General features: G+C 38.4%; 1 protein-coding gene across 3 annotated transcripts in view; it reads right to left on the bottom strand.

The window, feature by feature from the left end:
• SLC10A7 (solute carrier family 10 member 7) overlaps positions 1-16,745 on the bottom strand; it is a 258,184-nt gene that overhangs the window by 47,879 nt on the left and 193,560 nt on the right. For all 3 annotated transcript variants that reach the window (XM_025385398.1, XM_025385397.1, XM_025385396.1), the window contains one exon: positions 2,295-2,378. In XM_025385398.1, coding sequence (XP_025241183.1) covers positions 2,295-2,378 — 84 coding nt within the window. The remainder of the gene's footprint in view (positions 1-2,294; positions 2,379-16,745) is intronic.

Here is a 16,745-nt window from a genome sequence, read left to right on the forward strand (position 1 = left end):
CACTCACTCTTTCAGCACATATTTATTGGGTACCTATGGTCTGGGAATGTAATGATAAACAAAACAAATATGGCTCCAGTACTCAAGAAACTGATAGTTGAATGGCAGAGACAAACTGTTAACAAGCAAACTAAACATAAGTATATTTTGTGAGAAAGGTCAAGAAAAATCAAACACGGTGTTGCAATGAAGAATAACCAGGGAAATACCAGCTATATGGTTCAAAGGCGGCTTCATTAAAGAGTCAAATGAGAAACAGGTTGAGGTGGGAGGGTAGGCAGAAAGACACCCTAAACAGAAAGAATGAGCAGGAACTGAGAAAAGCCAGGGAGGCTGGAAGTGGGAAATGTGGCAGAGGTCAGAGAGGTAGGCAGGGATGTAACATTCATTCAGAATCTCTGTTATGTGATCAGCACTGTGGGAGAAGTATTTTTTAAGTATCATTTTATATTTAATTAAATGCTATTCTTAAAGCACTTTTAACTCCCCCATTTTATGCTAAATTTAGTCCCTTTTCTAAGTATAAAATTTAGAAAAAATTAGCACATGTGTTGTGGATGCTGTGGAGCACCACCCAGATCCTTCTCTTCAGGAATGAGGTGCTTATACCCACAGCAGCAGGGAGTGTTGGGTGAGTAAAATATGTCAGCGGAGTTCCTCTTTGGGACTTGCCCTCAGCCTAAGAGAGCAGACTCACCCAAGGTCACAGCCCTCATGGAGGGTAGGAGGGAAGCCAGTATCTAATGACTGGTCAGTGTAAGAGTATAAAGACCAGGTGCTCTTGCCTTAAGGTAGGACAACTCTGAGGGGTCATTCCAGCTCCAGAGTTCCCCATGGGATCTACTGAGACCTTTGCTGGGACTGCATCAGCTCCATCCTACTTTATTCACTCTATTGCTCCCAAGGGTACACCCTCGTAAACTTCCTGCCTAAAAACCTCTGTCTTTGAGTCTGTTGCCCAGAGAACCTGACCTAAGACAGCATGTAAATATTACATGTCTATGCATACATTTCTTGTCTTTTTTTTTTTTTTTTGAGACAGAGTCTCGCTCTGTTGCCCAGGCTGGAGGGCAACTTCTGCCTCCCAGGTTCAAGCGATTCTCCTGCGTCAACCTCGACAGGTACCCACTACCATACCCAGCTAATTTTTTTGTATCTTTTAGTAGAAATAGGGTTTCATCACATTGCCCAGGTTGGTCATGAACTCCTGACCACAGGTGATCTGCCCACCTCTGTCTTGCAAAGTGCTGGGATTATAGGCGTGAGCCACTATGCCCAGCCTATGCATACATTTTTTATATTCAATATTTCAAATACTTGCTGCCTGTTTAGTATTTTCAGGGAATTTGGAAATAATGATTATGATATTAGAAGCTACAGAGCACTTACCTGTGTTAGGTTCTATGCCAATAACTTTACAGGCATGCATATTTCATTTAATCTTTACAACAGCCCTTTACGATGGATATTATTGTCATAATATTTAATAAATTATGAACCTGGAGCTAGGGAGATTAAATAACTCGCCCATAATAACACAGCAAATAAAAGGCAGAAATAAGTCTAGAATCTAGTTGCTCTTAATGTACTGCTTTCCTAAGACTTGTTCACTTTAGTTGTGCATTAAATTCTATACTCCAATACTGTGGCATCCTATGATTTTACAGAAAACAAAAAACAACCACCAAAAAAATGCACTTGTTTTAAAATTTGTGTGCTTATATGCTTACTACTAACTTGTTATAAGAAGTTACAATGGAATTTTTATTAGTCCAATTGAATAAGAATGACAAAGTAAACCCTAAATATTCTAAGATAAACTTTAAGAGATAATAGTATTAAACTGTTTATCAATTACATGGTCACAAATATAACTGCTGTTGGAGGAGTCTGTCGCCAACCAAAGACAGATGCTTGTTCCCAACGATGGTCATAAACATGGAGACCTTATCAAAAGTTGCAGAATAAGGTTAAAGACTTGCTAGATGCTTTCAAGGTAGCTACACAGCTACAAAGAGGAGATAATAAATTTTAAAAAAATCAAGACTCTGTGTAGAAGTCCCTATATATAGCTAGCAGGGGTCCCTGTATACAGCTAACTGCAAAGCAGATTAGTATTAATTTAAAAAATAAAAAAGATGAGAATACTGTGATTGATGAAACTTCTGTTTTCAGTCTCATATTTTCATTTATCTTCTCCCTCTGAATATCCTTTCTCTCAACTGCTCTGACATTATGTAAGATTTCACAATTTGATCTGTAAAGAAAAGATCAGATAGAATTGGAGGCCTTACCTGTCCAATGATGAGAGGAACCACAACAGTCATAAAAAGCTGAGAAAAAATAGATGTGAAAGGCACAGAAGAAGATGAACCAAGCTGTAAAACAAGAAACTAGGAGTTAGAATTACTTTGAATCAGTTATCAAGCATTAGTGTTTATAAATAATGCAATAAATAGATTCTCTCAGGTGCACCAAAAATTTGGTAGCTATCTACAAAGAATAAGTGAAGTTACCTCTAATTTTCTAAATTCAACACAAAAAACTGTTAAGTATTTTAAAATATAACTTTTATTGGGAGACTAAGATTGAGAAAAATATTGATTTGCAATCAACGTAAATTGCTTATTATTTTAGTAAAGTCATTCTGTGTTCATACAGTCTATAATCATATGGCATGATATTTCATCAACAGTTACAGTTTATGTGATTTTTATTTCACCTGTCTGTAGACATCTAAAATAAATGTCTCATTCCCTTATCAAGATAACATTTTTATTTATGCAAATGAAATAGTTTCTAACTTTCCGACTCCTTCAAAACAAAGATAATGAATCTCAGATCCCGTAGAAGTTTTTCTTATACGAGGTCTAGCAAATGGGAAGTCCTGAAACATAACTTATTTTTCAACTTAAAATTTCAATATAGCTCCCCTAAATTTGTATGCTTTAACACTGTTTATAATTCCTATTTTTCTTCTTCCTAATTTTTTGATTCTTTCTTTGCTAACAATTACAGTCTCAGGTTCATGAAGATGCTATTCCCTGCAGCACAAGAGTGCTTATCTACACACACAGTAACACACTCATGTCAGCCCCCATCACTAAGAATTGCTAAGTCTTCCCATGAACTTTTTAGTGTTGGTCAAAACCTCCTCTGTTTTTCAAACTTCTCTGGACAAACAATAGATGTTTTTCTCTTTCACAGGTTCATTTTGCAACCAGATTTACCAAACCATCGATAATTGGCCCTTGGAACTTACTTTTCGCCTTTCCCCTGCAGACTAAACCTAAATTTTCATATTTACCTAAGTTTAGTTACCCTTGGAAATATCTTTTGGAAAATAATTTTTGTGAAAGGATACGGAAGTAGTGATGACTGAGGGTACAGAATGTCCAATAGAAGAAATCAAACTTTTAGCTACTTGAAGTCAATAGCTCTGAATGAAGTGGTGTGGGAGCAGTGTTTTCACTGATTTTTGCATGAATGGTTTACCAAAATCTCCTCTCCACTCTGACATATTATATAAAATTCTGTCCCCCAGCTTCAGCCCCAGTCTGCATGCACTCAAAATGCCAAGAACATATGTCTGGCCCATCACGGGCCCTGTGTTCACTGAAAACCAGCTTCAACACTGACCACTGGCTGTTTATTTAACCCATAAAAATTGGTGGTCTCTAGCCCTTTTTCTCCACAACAAATATAAACTAAAACGAAGAGAGACAAACAGAAAAAGTGAAACTGGTAAACAACAAACAGGATTCCTGGTGTGTTAAATGTCGCACGGCTATTAGATGTTTCTTTTTATGCAAAACCAAAATATTAAAAGCTAATAATTCAGCTCTATTTTAAAGCAACTATGTCTCTGAAGCACAAGGTGCTTAACAAATACATTCTCTCCACAAATATTAACCCTAAGGATATTCCTGGAGCAAGGACTGATATAAAGAAAAAATATATTCTACAGAGAAATTGAGGCACTGGATGAATAGAAAAAAAAACTTTAAAGAACAAAGTTTTCAAGTTCAAGAAGGTCCAGCTCAATGCTCTATTCCTAAGGTTTACAGAACTTGGAGAGAGGTAGCAAAATTAAGCTATAATCTTCATGTAAAAGGCGACATTTCCTGCCTGAAATCGCTTCAGTGATCTCACATATCCCTGGCTCCTCTTTCTATCTCAACTTTAATTATTAGGTTTTTAAATTTTTTAAATGAATAACCATTTCAAAGCAATATTCTCTCTTTAAGCACCCCAAAATAAAGAAAAACCCATTTCAACTTGGGTTTTAAAAAATATTATGTATTTATAATGTCTCCATCCTTCGCGTATCAGACCACTGGCATATTCAACGTTTGGAAACCGCATGTTCTTAGAAGACAGTGGAACAAGGCTATGGATTGAGGAGGTTGTCCATGATCTCTATGGTCCCTTTTCTGATCCACTTGATTGGAAACACAGGTTACAGCAGCCTTCCTCTGAGGCTCTGTCAGATCAGAGATCAGAGCAAGCTACTCAGGGATGTAATTAACTGGGTACACGAAGCCAGATGAGGTATGGCAGGGATGCTGGGGACAAAATCCCTCAGGATGGCTCCCTTAGAAGTGGCTCTGAAAGGAAGGAAACCTCAGTACTGGAGTCTAATTTGGCATAAGTCCTTTCTTTTGAATTGGCCACCAGACCTGTCACTGTGGTCAGTATGAAGATGCAGAGGACCCCTGGGGAAGTTTCTGATGCTATGAAGTATGCCCTGGCATCCAGAAGACAGAACAGCAAGCATCTGGCACAGCGCAGCCTGTGAGGACAGGACTAGAGAGACACAAAATCCAATAATTCTGCATGCAGAGGTGATTTTAACTAAAGCAGAAGGAAATATGCTGCTTGGGGTATTTGGTTCTTCATATTTTAATAGGGAACCTGTTGTGGTTTCTATTGTAAAGATCAGTATGTTTATGAGAAGCAGCAGTAATTTGCTGGTGAAGTTTTCAGGTTCAGAAGGTTGTATCAAGCAAGTGCCCTGGGCTTCACCGAGTACCGTGGCAGATTTAAAAGTAATATGTCTCATACTGTCAACCCATGGTTTAAGATATAGCATGTTAAGCAAGCAATCCAGTCCTTGGCTAATTTCTTGCAGAAATATGTAGTACTTTAAAGGAGGAAACTCACCATTAGCTTGGTTTCTTTGTTTTACTATCCTATGCTGAGAAGAAATCATTCATGAAAATTTAGTATGTGGCAATTTAGGATCTTTGCATTCAATCATTCAAGTAGTTACTTAGTGCTTCTTGTGAGCTAGGGGCATGTTCTCGACACTGCAGATACAACAGTAGACAAAAACACAAAAACCCCTCCTGTCAAGCTGCTGCTTTTTAAAAGCTGAGGTCGGTGTGCATGCCTGTCCATCACCAAGTATACATGCACTCAATCCTGTCTCTGGAATGTTGTTTCCCCCACTTATAACTGGAAAAGTATGAGTCTTTTTCCAAGACTCAGTTCAAACATTACTTCTTCAGGAATTCTTTCCAAAACCTCCTCCCAAAATGCTGAATTGGCCACCCTCTCTTTTGTGAACCACTGTTCTCTGTATCTGAATTGCACCTCTTGGAATCCTTGGTTGTTCTTGCTTACAAATCTATGCTCCTGAAGGTTGGGACACTATATCATTCACATTTACAGTCCCAATGCCCAGCAGAGTGACCACGTTCTACATCTAGGGCAGTGGTTCTCAAATGTGAGCACATCAGAAACATCTGGAGGGCTTGTTAAAACACAGATTGATTTCCCCATCCTCACAGTGTCTGATTCAAAAAGCCTGGGGAGAGGGATGGGAGTTGTGGTGAGAATTTGTATTTTTAACAAGGTCCCCAGTGGTGCTGCTGCTGCTGACTTGGGGGTTCACACTTTGAGAACCACTAATCTAGTACATAGTGGGTGTTCAACGAATGTGTGTCAATTAGTGAATGACTGTAATACGAAGGCAGAAAAAGCTTGCCAATGTTTTCATTCCATTCTTCCAACTTCATTCAGGTAAGCTGCAAACCTCTACTTAGTTCACAGACCCAAGAAAGGATCATCAGCCAGGTCTCCCAACCAGTTGTCTTCTATAATCTCAGTAGTAACATTTATCATGCACTTCCATGTGCCAGACACTGCTTTGTTTTATTTTTAAATAATTTCAACTTTTCCTTTAGATTCAAGGGGTACACGTGCAGGTTTGTTACATGGGTATATTGAGTGATGCTGAAGTTTGGGATATAGACTATCCCATAACCCAGATAGTGATCATAGTACCAAACAGTTAGTTTTTCAAACCTTGCCCCCTTCCTCCCTCCCCACTCTATTAGTCCCTGGTGTCTCTTGTTGCCATCTTTATGTCCCTGAGTACCCAATATCCAAGCTCCCACTTCTAAGTGAGAACAATGTAGTATTTTGTTTTCAGTTCCTGTGTTAATTTGCTTAGGATAATGGGCTCTAGCTGTATCCATGTTGCTGCAAAGGATGTGATTTTGTTCTTTTTTATGGCTGTGTAGTATTCCATGGATGTATATGTACCACATTTTCTTTATCTAATCACCTAGGTTGATTCCATGTCTTTGTTATTTTGAATACTGCAATGATAAACATGTGAGTGTATGTATCTTTTTGATAACATGATTTATTTTGCTTTGGATATATATGCAGTAATGAGATTGCTGGGTTGAATGGTAGTTCTAACTTCTCTGAGGAATCTCCAAAACTGCTTTCCACAGACACTGAACTAATTTATATTCACACTAATAGTGCGTCAGTGTTCTCTTTTTTCTGTAGTCTCTCCAGTATCTGTTGTTTTTTCACTTTTTAATAATAGCCATTCTGACCGGTGTGAGGTGGTGTCTCATTGTGGTTTTGATTTGCGTTTCTCTGATGATTAGTGATGTTGAGCTTTTTTTTAAACTGTATTTGTTGGCCACTTGTATGTCTTCTTTTGAGAGGCAGACACTGCTTTAAATGCTTACTGCATGTGGAATAATTTAATTCTCACAGCAACCCCTTGATGTTGGTTTTATTATTACCCTCATTTTCACAAGAGGCAACAGTGGCACAGAACAGTTAAACAACCTGGACAAGGTCACCACAGCTAGAAAGTGACAGACAGAATCTAAACCCACAAGTGTAGCTCCAAAGCCCTCACACTTAACTCGTTACACTCTACTACACATTAGTTTTAGGTAGTACAGTGTGAAACAGGGAAAGGGGACATAAGTGAAAATCAAAGCTGGACTCCTCTTTTTGTGCCTATGTGAAAGACAGGGGGAGGGATGGGAGGAGGAGGATGAGGGGAGGGGGAAGGGGAGGGGGAGGGGGAGGGGCAAACCACAGAACACAGAAAATGATTGGAGGGACTAGTTTCTTGACTCTCCCAAGGATGGTACATAACTAGTGCCAGGGCAGATGCATTAGGGAGAAGTTAGTTCAATACACACAATGGATGCCCTAGGACATCAGGGCTTAATTCTCTAACTGGGCAGAGAGACACTGAGTGGAAGCAGGATTGGATGTTATCAACCCATTCAATCTAGAAACTATTTCATCTGGAAATAATCTGGGGGTCCACTTGGTAAAATAATATGGGGCAAACTAACCAGACTCAGAAAGACAAATAGGTAACAATTCTTGATGAAGAGATGTTGACTGTCTGTAGAATTACAGTTATCAACCTACAGTTAGAAAACAGATGGTGCATTTTAAATCACTCCTGTAAGTGAGCTGACCTGTAAATTGTCATTAATGCACCAGTTCTTCACTTGCTCTGCTGTGTAATCAGCCTTTTATCTCCTATCAGGGAAATCCATTAGCCACAGGCATCTCCACTATTTGTGTCTCTTCCCAGCTATTAAAACATTATTGTATTAAATAATTCACCCTTGATGATTGGTCTTCACTTTCATTAGCACTACATTCAGGGAAAAATAAGAATAGATATTTACAGTAGATACTGTAGAATTATGAATGTTAACTCTCTTTTGCTAGGAAATCAGAAAGTAGCAGCTTCAGATGTAGAGCAGGATTTGGTGTCTTCCTGCTTGATTTCCACCTCTCCACATTACTCACAGAGCCCAGCCCTGGGGAAAGGGAAAGGGAAGAACGCTTGCTTACTATCGTGCCCACACACAGACACATTCATAATACCTGCATCTCCTTCCTGTCACAAAGATAAACATTTAAACAGAAGAAGGAAGAGTCTCCCCAGACCCCAATCCCCTCCCTATACACCGTATAGTTCAGTTTTTCTTTCATTCCTGCTGCTCCTTCTCTCACAGGGTTACATGTGAACTAAACTTACATAAAATTGTCAGGTAAATGTATACCAGGTGACAGACTCAATGTTAAAAAGACTATGATTTTTATCAAAATTAAATATGGTTATTAAACAGCCATACTGATTCAGTTGCCTGCATCAAGCTAAAGTTGGGTTATTGTGTGGAAAGTATACATTTAGGAGAGGAAGTTATCTTTTTTAATATTTATATTCACAGTCTTTTTCCCTCTCTGGGAAATAAAGAACAAAAGAGGCTTAGTAGATTTTATAAATATAAAAACATTATATAAAACACGGCTTCACTTTTCTTTTTGTTTATATGCTAGTTACTATCCTTTTCTTAGTTTTATTGAGGTATAATTGACAAAAAGTGCATCTATTAAAGGTGTACAACATGATGTTTTGATATATGTATATATTGCAAAATGATTACTACAATAAAGCTATTTAACATATTCATCACCTCACATAGTTACCCTTTTGTGTATGATCTTAAGAATATTTAAGATCTAATCACTTAGCAAATTTTAAATATGCAATACGTTATTATTATCTACAGTAACGATGCTGTACATTCAGTGTCCAGAACTTACTGGCTTATAACTGCAAGTCTGCATCCTTTGGCCAACATCTCCCCATTTCTCCAACTCCCTGGCTCCTGGTAACTTCCCTTCTACTCTGTTTCTATGAGTTTGACTCTTTTAGATTCCACATATAAGTGAGATTATGCAGTATTTGTCTTTCTGTGTCTGGTTTATTTCACTTAGCATAATGTCATCCAGTTCATCCATGTTATATGCTAATTTAAAATGTAAGATGAAAAGGTTACCTTCTAATAACTTTGATGGAAACTTAATGTGCGCAATCATAGGTTCAGGTTACTCAAACCCGCACAGACTGTTTAGTGAAATGTGCCAAAATGAACTGTAAATTGGCTTATTCTAACCTAGAGGAAAGAGGAAAGCTGTGAGGAATTGAGCTTCCACGCCATGAAGGGCTGGAGGCAGAGATACTCAGAGGCCTTTAGGACCAAACTTTGCTCCCTAATTTTTGACCAAAGGATTTGGTCTTGTCAATCCTGAGTGTGGTTTGGGAACCAAAGGACCTGCTATTGCTAAATATTCTCTTAAGGAGAACACATGATTAAGTTCCTCCAGCTTGGTTACCAATAGGCAAGGGAGTAGCAAGGAACCAGTGTCTTTCCAACTCTGGATCGACCCTACCCTGTCAAGGAGCATCCCCTGGTAGCTGGTGCTGAAGAAAGAACTAAAGGGCAAGGGAAAAGCCTGGCTAGGACAAGACTGCCCCAACTCATCCCATGTCTCCAGCTCACTTCAGTGAAGTCTGAGAAGTCCCAGACCAGCAATGCAACTGGCCTTCTTGGGACAGTAGTCTTTAATGGGGGAGGAAGTTTATCAATGTCACCTCTGTCACCTCTCGAGCATTTGAAAACTGCTTACCAGGTACTTCCCTTCCCGTAGTCAGAAGCTACCCTCAGCTTCAAGGGGAAATTTGTCTTCACTTGCTTTAGAACAAACACCACTGAGCACAAGGTAGAGAAACTGACTCAATGTGAAGCAACTGAGACAATCAGATGGCTAGTATCTTTTCAAGTGGTTTAGGTTTTATTATCATCTTATGCATCTCACACATGTGTGTCCATTAATTATGCAACCATAATTGGAAACAAATTATAAAAAATAATCATTGTACATGACACTAATGGCTGTATACATTGTTTCTGTTCATAGTGATGGGATCAAAAGTTGAAGAATTTTCTATCATAGACAGCCAATTACTAGGCTGACTAGTAATACTAGTCTAATACAACTACTAATGATAACTGCAGCCTTGAAAGCTGCCCCTTGATCTCTTTCGCTGACCTGGACCTCTCTCTTCTATGAACTCCTATTAAGCTCAGTTCGAACCACAGTTTAGCAGTCAATTTCTTCTCTAAATTTCTGCCATATTCTTGATTCTTGTTTGCCCAAATAAGTTTTAAGTTTCTTCAAGGCAATTATTACGCCCACTTCTTTTTCCTCTTACCTATGTTACTTAGGATACAATATTCAAGAAAAAGTAATTGTGTGCTGATAATATGTTTTAAAACAAACTGTGGGCCGAGGCGGGCAGATCATGAGGTCAGGAGATCGAGACCATGGTGAAACCCCATCTCTACTAAAAATACAAAAATTAGCCTGGCATGGTAGCGGGCGCCTGTAGTCCCAGCTACTCAGGAGGCTGAGGCAGGAGAATGGCATGAACCTGGGAGGCAGAGCTTGCAGTAAGCCGAGATAGTGCCACTGCACTCCAGCCAGGGGAACAGAGCGAGACTCCGTCTCAAAAAAAACAAAAAAAAAAAAACAAAAAAAAAACAAAAAAAAAACAAAAAAAAGAAAACCCAAAAAACCGTGTCTCCCAAGAGGCATCCTTAGGAGCGTAAACTGGAAGGAGCATTCAAGGGGAGGCCGACCCAGACTGAAAGTACCTTGTGTTCTCTACCAGTTGTACAGTCTCGAGGGACAAAATCTCTCTGAACCTAGGTTTTCTCATATAAAGTGAAGATAATACCTCCAAAGCTAGTCATGCCTGTTACGTGGGATTACGCATCAAGTAACCATAATTAGCTACTCAATAAAAATTATTCTACCCCAGAAAAACAAGGTTTCTTATGCAGAGATGTGAGAATTCAAACCTATTGAATTTAAGAACTGCTGAAATGGAAACTAATAGGAGACACAGTCAGATCAAGGGAACATGTAGTCAGCCTAGAAACAGAGCCTGGTATGTATATATTCTGTATACATATGTGTTTGTGAATACACATGCATATATGTATATCAGTCCAATAGTCACAGTGCCTTATAAACCTACTTGCTGAGGGGCTGGCTCTCTAAGAAACCAAGTCATATAAAATCAGTTGATAGAAGAGCTAGCAGTGCCCCCACTTACTCAAGCGGTGCTTACATGATTCTGAATGGGTGAACATGTAGGGCAATGTTTGTCAAATACTCCAAGGTAATGATGTGACCATCCCCACATATGAAGATGGTGTCATCTATGACTCCGAGGATGACTTTCAGCAGCAGTCAGAGCTTGCACTCCACATGTTTCAAGAGGTCTTGCTTGCTCAATTGTCCTTTATGGCTGGAGAGAGAAGTGAGGCTTTGGTCTGTCGTTCTAATGGTAAAAACTCAAAGTGTTACTGACCTTTCTCTGCCAATTATGGACTTATTTAAATAAATTGATGGTCTGCAGAATTTGGGGGCTTGAGCCCATGACAACAACATCCAATACATGGTTTCCTTAGACTGCCATTACACAGAATTAGACTGATATGTTTCTATAGTGTGGACAGTTATCTTTGACCTACTTTGTCTTTCAGAGGGAGTAGGAAAGAAGCCTAGATATACAGGTAGCTTCCTTTCATTCCTCTTCTTAGAGTAAGCAAGATGTAGTTGGGGAGAAAGTATGAGTTACCTACTATGGAGACTGGCAGTCATATGGAGACTGCACAACTGGTAGAGAACAGGGTTCCACAGAAGGAAAGGTTTCAAACTGCTTGATCAACTGTCCTAGTACTGTTCACTAGGGTTTAAAACCCAACCGCCTGACTTCACAGCCAAAATGCTTAACTCAGCCCTATTGCTTCTTCATCTTAATTACCATCCTATACTACTTTTCAAGTTTTAGAATCTCTCTCCTTCAATATTCTCTATTATATGCTGCTGATAAAGACCATAATAACGGCTGCTACACATAGTATTAGTGATAAACCACATCAAAGGAAAGCAAAGATATGCAAATTTTTAAGTGATGTTAGACATAACAGAGAATCAGAACCATGCAAATGAAAAGAAAACTGAAGTAAGCATGAGATCCGTTGAGAAACATTGGAAGTTTCTATCTACCTTTTCATTCTCCTCAAATTAAAAATTTTCTTTCAGTAGAAAATTTATTGCAAAAAATCTACTTCTATTTAATGAAGTGTTTTCTATGTTAGTAATCTCCTTTGAAATATTATAACTGTGAAATAATTTCTAAGTTGAATTTTAATTATTTGTGCATATGTCCTATTTTCCCTATTAAACCATAAGATCTTTAATGAAAGGACCAATGTCAGATTAATCTTTGTAGTATTCACAATACACAATAGGTTTCAATAGAAGGATGATTATTTTGTTTAATATTATTAAAAAACTGTAATTTATTTTTCATAGCAAATAAAAGGTAAGAGGTTATGAGTCAGGTTGAGCTCCTAACCTCCTAACCATTCATTTATCATTTGAATCATTCTAATCATTCATTACTCATCTACCTTTCTATTGCCCTCCTTCCAATACATATTTATTGAATACTTGGCATTGAAGATAAGGTAATGAATAAGACATGCACAATTCCAATTCCTGGCCTATTAGAAGTTAAAATCTAGTGGACACTTGCCACTTGTACACAACTTGGATGAAATAGCTCTTGTTAAGATTAATATGAAATTCCAAGTAATGAACTTATAAGTACAGTTTTTAAAGCTGGACAAGGCCTTAATTTATCCTCACAGACAGGAACTCCATGGACTGAGGAAGATACACTGACAAAATAAAGAAGAACAATAATTTCTGCCCTTGCCTAAATGAGAGATATGTTATTAAGATAATTGAGGTAATGTATTTGAAAGCACACTGGGTCCATGATAATCTGAATGCTTCTGTGCCCCTAAAATTTGTATATTGAAATCCAAACCCCTGGGTGCTGGTAGTCAGAGATAGGACTTTGGGAAGTGATTAGGTCCTGAGGGTGGAGCCCTTATAAATGAATTAGTGCTCTTATAAAAGAGACCCTAGAGAGCTGCCTTGCCCTTTCCACCTTCTAAGGACACAGCAAAAAGCAGCCATCTATGACCCAGAAAGCAGGCCTTTCCCAGACACTGAATCTGCCTTCATCTTGGACTTCCCAGCCTCCAGAACTGTCAGAAATAAATTTCTATTGATTATAAGCCACCCAGTTTGTGGTATTTTTTTACGGTAACCTGGATGAACTAAGACACAATCTAAGTAGTAAAAAGTGATACTTCAGGGAAAGTTTCACTGCTCTCACTGCTGGCCATGGTAAACATCAGACTCATTTACACACAAGATTATAAAATTATAGATTATGTATGGTTATAGAATCCTAAAGTTTTAAGTCTTAGGACTCAGCCCATGATTAAGATTTGAAGTAGTTGGCCAGCTGCTGCATTTCAGATGAGTGCTTTTGCGGAATCTTGATGTCCTCCTGGGATTCTTTTCCATTTTTCTCTATTAAGTGTCAAATGTAACATTCGCATGGCTCTTTACAGTTTACAATATGCTTCCACAAAAATTAACTCATTTCATCTTATCATAATCTTCATTTTACAGAGGTAAAAACTGAGGCTGAGAAGGGTTAAAGAAAACCTACTTTTACATAACTGGTACTGGCTGCCAACTAAACCAGAATTTTATGTCTTTTCATCATACTGAGCTACCTCTCTACAAAGAGAGTGTGAAAGTGAACTCAGTTCCTTCAAAGTGGCTTCATAATAAAGAATATGTCTCTGAAGTTAGAGCATATAACAAGAAAACAGCAGTTTTAAAAATAGCTCCAACCCAACTTTTTGGACAGATGCATCCATTCATTTGTCCAACCATGCATTCACTTTCATTCAAAACATTCAAAAACATTCAAAAAATGTTTTTGAGTGACTTCAACTGTCAGGCACTATTTTGGGTATGGGGATCATGACAGTGACTAAAACAGATACAGTCCCTGCTCTCTGGTGATGCTTACATTCTAGTTGGAGAACACAGATAAACAAATTAACAAATGACTAAGATGTCATGAGATAATAAATGCTAACAGGAATATATGATGGTTAATTTTAATGTGTCAACTTGACTGAACTATGGGATGCCCAGATAGCTGGTAAAACATTGTTTCTGGGTGTATCTGTTTGGGTATGTCTGGAAGATATTAGTATTCAAATTAGTACACTGAGTAAAGAAGATCCACCCTCACCAATGGGGGCAAGTGTCATTCAATCCGCTGAGGGCCTGTATTGAACAAAAAGGCAGAAGTAGGGTTAATTTACTCCTGTTTTGAGCTGGGACATCCAACTTGTCCTGCACTTGGACACTGGGACTCTGGGTTCTTGGGTCTTTTGGCTCCAGGACCTATACCAGTCACCACCCACAGCCTCTAGTTCTTAGGCCTTCAAACTCAGACTGGAGCTAAGAGTTATACTATTGGTTCCTCTGATTCTCAGGCCTTTGGCCTTGGACTGAATTACATCACTGGATTTTCTGTTTTCCCAGCTTCCGGATAGCAGATAGTGGGACTTCTAGGCTCCATAATTGCATGAGTCAATTCCCATAATAAATCTCTCTCTCTAGGAGGCTACTATGTGCTGGAGCTCACTCCTTTTCTCTTGCTCAAGGACATGTGTCCATAAGCTCTCCCTTATTTTTTCTGTATCAGTTTTTCTCTCCATAACTGGGTTAATCCTAGTGACACAAATGTGCTACTAATTTTCCCAATTTAAACAAAATCTTCTCTTCATATTTTATTACTTTGTTAGTACCCCATTTTCTGTACCCTTTACAGAAACATTTCTCCAAAAGAGTTATCAATTATCACTGTCTTTAACTCTTCTTCCATTCTTTCCTCAACCCATCCAATCAGGCTTTCAACTACACAACTTTGATGAAATAGCTCTTGTTAAGGTCCCCAATGACCTCTGTCTTCTTAAAACCAATGATCAATTCTGAAACTTCATTTTATTTGAACTATTAGCAGCAACTGAAGTAGTTGATCACTCTCCTCTTTTTGAAATACATTCTCTGCTAAACTTCTAGGACACCAAAATTTTCAGTGTTCTTCCTAAGCAAACTGGCCATTCCTTGGTCTACTTTGTGAATCTCTTACTATTGCAGTGTCCTAGCACTTGATCCTCTGATATCTTTCCTTTTTTATTATCACTTTCTTCCAGTCTAATTTAAAATCCATCTAGATGCTGACCTCTCCCAAATATATATCTCTAGTTAAGACCTCTTTCCTGAATTCCAGACTCATGTAGTCCATTGCTTACCTGATGTCTCTACTTAGATGTCTGAAAGTCAGTGGAATCCAAGTATCTCCCATGCTGAATTCTCCTTATGAGTTCCTTCAACCTGCTCAACCCTAAAGTCTTCCCTATCTTAGTAAATGGCCACTCTACACTTCCAGTTGCTCAGGACTGGAGTCACCTTTGACTCTTCTCTTTCCCAAAAAACCTTCATTCAATGTCTCAGTTCTACTTTCCACTTCTACTTACAACTACCTCCTACCAGATTTACTCAAACACTCTGGTCCAAGCTAACAGGATCACTTGCCATAATATCATTCGCTTTCTAACTGGTCTTCCTGCTTCCACCATGGTCTCCTTACAATCTGTTCTCAACCCAGCATCCAGAATCATCCTTTAAAAAAGTACAGCAGAACATGCTATTCCTTTTATCAAAACCCATTTAATAGTTTCCTGTCTCTCTCAAATTAAAATTCCAAGTCCTTATAAAGGACTTTAAGGTCCTAAATAATTTGTCCCCTTCTCTGTCTCTGACATCATCTTTATCTCTTCTCCCCCCTGTTCACTGTATTCCAGTCACACTGGCCACCTGGGTGTTTCTTAAGGATACTGGATATACCCTCAGGACATTTGCACTTAGTGTTCCCTCCACCTGGAACACTCTAACCCCAGAAGTCTCACTCCCTTATCTCTTCCAGGCCTTTGCTCAAATATCATTTTCTCAGTGAATCTGAACTTGACCGTCCTATTTAAAATAGCAACCCTCTCTCCCATCCCAATCCAGTACTTCTTATTCCTCTACATTATTTTACTTTTGTCTTCAGCACTTATCACCCATCTCACACACTATATTTCTACTTATCTGTTGGTTGTTTCTTTCCACTAGTATTCTCAAAATGCTGTTTTGAGAGCAAAGACACAACTGTTTTACTTATTGTTATATTCCCACACCCAGGACAGTGTCTGGCATGTAGAAATAACTCAGTATATATTATTGAATGAGTAATGACTAAGTTTAAATAACTTTTTTGAGGAATTCTGCTATAAAAAGAGAGCACAGAAATGGAGTGCAGGTAGGATAAGGTGAGGTTTAATTTTAAGATGTGTAATATTACAGAATGCTTATATGCTAATAGAAATAATCCAGTAGAGACAGAAAATGTGATAATATAGGAGAAAAAGGAATCTCTGTATGAATCATATCATTAAGTAGGACATAAGAGATGACATAACTCAAAGAACTTCCTTTAGAGGAGAGAAAAGACAGTTTATCTATAGAAACAGGAGAAAAGGCAAAGAATATGGCTACAGATGCAGGGGGGTGGGATCACATAAAATTTCTCTGATTGCTTATTTCCTCGTCAGCCAATT

This window comes from Theropithecus gelada, chromosome 5, assembly GCF_003255815.1.
Source record: "Theropithecus gelada isolate Dixy chromosome 5, Tgel_1.0, whole genome shotgun sequence".
Classification (NCBI taxonomy): Eukaryota; Metazoa; Chordata; class Mammalia; order Primates; family Cercopithecidae; genus Theropithecus; species Theropithecus gelada.